The sequence below is a fragment of the Oncorhynchus gorbuscha genome, unplaced genomic scaffold (genome assembly GCF_021184085.1).
Source record: "Oncorhynchus gorbuscha isolate QuinsamMale2020 ecotype Even-year unplaced genomic scaffold, OgorEven_v1.0 Un_scaffold_585, whole genome shotgun sequence".
NCBI classification, from domain to species: domain Eukaryota; kingdom Metazoa; phylum Chordata; class Actinopteri; order Salmoniformes; family Salmonidae; genus Oncorhynchus; species Oncorhynchus gorbuscha.
Window position 1 is genome coordinate 523,137 of NW_025745419.1, and position 5,776 is coordinate 528,912.

At 42.1% G+C, this 5,776-nt stretch overlaps 1 protein-coding gene across 1 annotated transcript; it reads right to left on the minus strand.

Moving 5' to 3' along the window:
- Window positions 1-737: 737 nt before the first annotated feature.
- LOC124018875 (deoxyhypusine synthase-like) lies at window positions 738-5,517 on the minus strand. The gene is given in 8 exon segments (XM_046334184.1): window positions 738-1,480; window positions 1,813-1,841; window positions 1,844-1,870; window positions 1,873-1,936; window positions 2,451-2,554; window positions 4,623-4,728; window positions 5,140-5,226; window positions 5,374-5,517. Coding segments are annotated over 8 exon segments (561 nt in total). The 5' UTR covers window positions 5,416-5,517; the 3' UTR covers window positions 738-1,378.
- Between the last annotated feature and the right edge of the window lie 259 nt (window positions 5,518-5,776).

The window sequence follows — 5,776 nt, forward strand, 5'->3', positions numbered from 1 at the left end:
TGATGCTACCACGTTGTGATGCTACCACGTTGTGATGCTACCACGTTGTGATGCTACCACGTTGTGATGCTACCACGTTGTGATGCTACCACGTTGTGATGCTACCACGTTGTGATGCTACCACGTTGTGATGCTACCACGTTGTGATGCTACCACGTTGTGATGCTACCACGTTGTGATGCTACCACGTTGTGATGCTACCACGTTGTTATGTTGTGTTGTTACCATGTGGTGTTGTCATGAGTTGATGCCATGCTGTTGTTGTTTTAGGTTGTTTCTTAATGTAGTGTTGTCTCATGTGTGTTTTGTTCTATATTTTTATCTTTAATCCCCAGTCCCCGCAGGAGGCTTTTTGTCTTTTGGTAGGCAGTCATTGTAAATAAGAATTTGTTCTTAAGTGACTACACTTGGACTTTTAACCAATCAGATCAGCGCTTTCTACAATATTTGGGCAAAATATCAGAATTGAGCCATCTGTACTCAGCTGTAGATTTGCTCACATGATGCTGATGTAAAGTATAAACATTCTGACTGATTGGCAAGTACATCCATGTACACAATGGTAGCTAATGCCTCCAGATCACTGTCAGAGATGATACGCACTGTAGCTGGAAGAGTTGGTCAAGGACTATTGTATATGTGCGTGCCCAAAGTGGGTGAGGCAGGGAGACCCCTTATGGTCATTTCAAGTAATACAGCATTGCAGAACATTTTGGGGAGAAGAAAACAAGAGGTAGTAAGACAACATCAGATGTTTTATTCTGTAATAATGGAAACATTCTGAGGTTGTTTTTATTCATTTACTCAGATATACATGAGTAGGTACTAGGTAATAAATAAATACATTTCACCTCAGTAAGCATTTCTTTGAATAACAGTGCATGATCCCCTAAAGAGACCCTCTCACTAACTTAAAAAAATAGCATATCTTATAAGTTTACCATATAGTAATGTCTCTCAGCAATGTCATTCTCAAACGTGCCAGTATGCACGCATACACACACAACTCATTGGTACATGGCAATTCACGTCATTCAACAACAAAAACACTTACGCTACATGTACCCCGTAGCAAATACTTATTTCTGAAATAATGGAGAGAGAAGTCCGTAAACAGAACATCATGTCTAAAAATAGACACAGATCACTGTCATGATGCATTATCATGATGTGGCAGAGACAGATCACTGTCATATGATGCATTATCATGATGTGGCAGAGAGATCACTGTCATGATGCATTATCATGATGTGGCAAGTGAATCAACCTTTTGAAAGTTCTATATCTTGAAAACTTGATGCTGACATGCAAAACATTTTGGGGCTGTATCAACAGTTGACTAATGAAACAAAAAACAGGTGTAGTGGGAACACCTTGGTTAGTTTGGTTGTTCTTTCTTGTCAGGAATCAGCTTGTCAGCATGGTGGGCAAACGTCTCAGCTACCAGCAGTGGGAAGACTATGGAAGCATCAGCGTACACCTGGAGAGAGAAACAAAACACAGAAAGGAAAACAGAAGCCTAAACATACAGATCTCTAAGATACATTTCTGGAGATGGGAATGGAAAGAGCCATTGGAAAAGGTTCAACGTGAGTTTGTGTTTTATCTTTGGTCGATCTAATGCATCTATCAAGAGTTCTGGGGCGCTGCTCTCCTGCTTGACCCAGAGGTTACACTTTCACTTCATCTATATTAGCATAAGGTGAGGCCAAAAGCACATTTCCATCTTCGGGTGGCCAATAAAGTTAGATTATTTTCTATTCCATCCATTAACCTTCAGACTGTGGATAAGATAGCTGGTGAGTAAGTTACCTTGACTGGCTTGGCATCCATGCGGATCTTCCCCAAGACACTGCCTCATCAGGCCTGGCCCTGAGTCGGAACCATCAAACTCCTGCCCAGTGTTCACAAACACTGCATAGTCCGCTCCATTCCTGGGGGGGGGGGGGGGGGGGTTACATTATAATAAAATGGTTTGACCTGGTTGGTTAGTTAAGGTTGCTAAGCACCTGTGTTGGGGAAGCTACTCTGAAAATATAGTTCACCAAGCTACCAACTACTTTGAAAAGTACTTCACTACATCCAAACTACTACATGATAAAACTAATATAAATCAATCTGGAATGTTCTGGACTACAAATTGCAAGAACAGTAGTTCGCTACACCACTACATGGCAGAAAAGTCATTAACTACTGGAAACACTACCAAGATTTTAATGTAGTTCAACTACCACCAAGCTACTGAAAAATGTACTTACATTACTACTTGAACTACATGTAATTTACTACCCCAACACTGCTAAGCACGTCAACTTTCTAACTGGTGAGTTGCGACAGAACAAAATGAGGAAAATAGGTGAATTGAACAGTTCATAATTTACACCAACATTATAATTAAGGAATATGATCATAGAGAACATTTTATAGTCGTAGTAATAGTAGTTACTTACCATCAGATTGGCATTGGCTATATGGTGTTTGACCAGACCCCCACCCAGAATAATCATCCCTGTCCGTTTGGCAAACACTGCCTTGCTGTTCAACCTGCGGATATCTACAACACAGACAGTGTTATCAGCACAATAAATTACACACCACCCTTCAACTACAAAACCAAGCACACCACCCTTCAACTACAAAACCAAGCACACCACCCTTCAACTACAAAACCAAGCACACCACCCTTCAACTACAAAACCAAGCACACCACCCTTCAACTACAAAACCAAGCACACCACCCTTCAACTACAAAACCAAGCACACCACCCTTCAACTACAAAACCAAGCACACCACCCTTCAACTACAAAACCAAGCACCAAAACAGTGACACATACTATTGAGTGCATAGATATCTGGAATGAATGTCACCAAGTGGCAGTTTGTGGTGGATGAGATATGTATAGTAGAAGTCGGAGGTTTACATACATTTAAACTCAGTTTCACAATTCCTGACATTTAATCCACGTAAAAAGTCCCTGTTTTAGGTCAGTTAGGATCACCACTTTATTTTAAGAATGAGAAATGTCAGAATATTAGTGGAGAGAATGATTGATTTCAGCTTTTATATAATTTAATCAAATTCTCAAATGGGTCAGAAGTTCACATCCACTCAATTAGTATTTGGTAGCATTGCCTTTAAATTGTTTAACTTGGGTCAAAGGTGTCGGGTAGCCTTCCCAACTTCCAATAAGTTGGGTGAATTTTGGCCCATTCCTCCTGAGAGCGCTGGTGTAACTGAGTCAAGTTTGTAGGCCTCCTTGCTCGCACACGCTTTTTCAGTTCTGCCCACAAATTTTCTATGGTATTGAGGTCAAGGCTTTGTGATGGCCACTCCAATACCTTGATTTTGTTGTCCTGAATCAGTTTTGCCACAACTTTGGAAGTATGCTCGGGCTTAATTGTCCATTTGGATGAACCATTTGCGACAAGCTTTAACTTCCTGACTGATGTCTTGAGATGTTGCCTCAATATATCCACAATTTTCCATCCTCATGATGACATCTATTTAGTGAAGTGCACCAGTCCCTCCTGTTGCAAAACACCCCCACAACATCATGCTGCCACCCCCGTGCTTCACGGTTGGGATGGTGTTCTTCGGCTTGCAAGCCTCCCCCCTTTTCCTCCAAACATAACGATGGTCATTATGGCCAAACAGTTCTATTTGTTTCATCAGACCAGAGGACATTTCTCCAAAAAGTACAATCTTTGTCCCCTTGTGCAGTTGCAAACCATTGTCTGGCTTTTTTTATGGTGGTTTAGAAGCAGTGGCTTCTTCCTTGCTGAGTGGCCTTTCAGGTTATGTCGCTATAGGACTCATTTTACTGTGGATATAGATACTTTGTACACGTTTCCTCCAGCATCTTCACAAGGTCCTTTTTGCTGTAGTTCTGGGATTGATTTGCACTTTTTGCACCAAAGTACGTTCATCTCTAGGAGACAGAGCGGTATGACGGTGGCGTGGTCCCATGGTGTTTAAACTTGCGTACTATTGTTTGTACAGATGAACGTGCTTCCTTCAGGGGTTTGGAAATTGCTCTAAGGACTAACCAGACTTGTGGAGGTCGACAATTTTTACTGAAGTCTTGGCTGATTTCTTTTGATTTTCCCATGATGTCATGCAAAGAGGCACTGAGTTTGAAGGTAGGTCTTGAAATATATTCACAGGTACACCTCCAATTGACTCAAATGATGTCAATTATCCTATCAGAAGCTTCTAAAGCCATGACATAATTTTCTGGAATTTACCAAGCTGTTTAAAGGCGCAGTCAACTTAGTGTATGTAAACTTCTGACCCAGAGGAGTGGTTGAAAAATTTGTTTTAATGACTCCAACCTAAGTGTATGTAAACTTCCGACTTCAACTGTAGTTACAATGTAAAGCAAGGCAAGTGTGTGGTCTCACATCACCAAAGGAAAGAACTGGCAGCAGCTAGCCTAGCGGTTTTGAGCTTTGGGCCAGTAACCAAAAGATTTGAATCCCTGACACGACAAGGTCAGAAATCGGTCAATGTGCCCTTGAGCAAGGCATTTATTCCTAATTGCTTCGGTAAATCGCCATGGATTACAAAAATTGGAATGTACAGACAGAACCCCAGTCCTCACATCTCCTCTCTCTCTCTTACCATCTACTATATCCAGCACCAGCCCAGGGTTTTTATATGAGTGGAAATAGATCATGTCCCCAATGGATCCATCTGTCAGAGCAGGGCTGAACACTGGGATGTCATTCTGCAACAGAGGTTGAAAATCTATTGATTATATGAACACAGCCTATTGTAACTCAATGACAGCTACAGGGAGGGAGGGAGGGAGGCAGAGAGAGAAAATGTGCACGACAATTTAGTGTATTAGACAGTACCCACAAACAACTGATACAGCAACAAATATGAACAATACTTTTATGATCCGTTAACCTTGTAGAGGTCATTGTGATAGTGATAAGGTGATAAGGTGAGGCCAATGAGGGGCTTGAGCCCCCTACTGTACATTATACTGGTGAGTTTAGAGAGGGGAATGATAAAGATACTTCACAAATGGAGAGAGGGGGCAAAGAGCACTGGTTTCAATTCATTCCACTGATATTGCCTGCTCTATATAAAGGACAGGCTGATGAGAACAGTGAGCCCCTCCAGTCCTCACCTTATAGGCCCAGTAGTAGACAGACTCTGGGTTGTTGATCTCTTTACCCAGACGGTGGATCATCTTGGACGGGGTCCAGTGGGTGCCCTAAAGGGTTAAGAGGTCAAAGGTCAAATGAATGTGACAATACCAGCAACACCAGGATGATAAACTTTTTTGATACATTTTACCCCAATGAATACAACCCAGACACAGAAGATGACATTTCCTGTACGAAGGGTTAAATTAGCTCACCTCATCTTTCTGCTCCTGCACCATCTGGTCCAGAATGGGCATCAGCCAGTCCTCAAACTTACAGTAGTTATCATTAGGTACCAGGAGGTTACCTATCCTAGAAAGAGAGCGACAGCGGAGAGAGGAGAAAAGAGAGAAAAGATTAGTGACAACTTAGTGTATTAGACAGCACCTACAATAATAACTGAGTGGTTTGAGCCCTCTTCACCGTTAACTCAGACACCAGCCAGCTTCAGCTCAGTCAATACCTGCCAGTCTGCACAGCGATATCAACCCAGAACAGACTTTTTCTCTACCAGATCACCGGATTCCTGCCGCAAGCTCTGGATCATTATACCGGATCATCGGAGCTAGCTAGCTGCAACAGAGTGGCTACTACTGGCTAACGCCTCTGTCCCGAAGC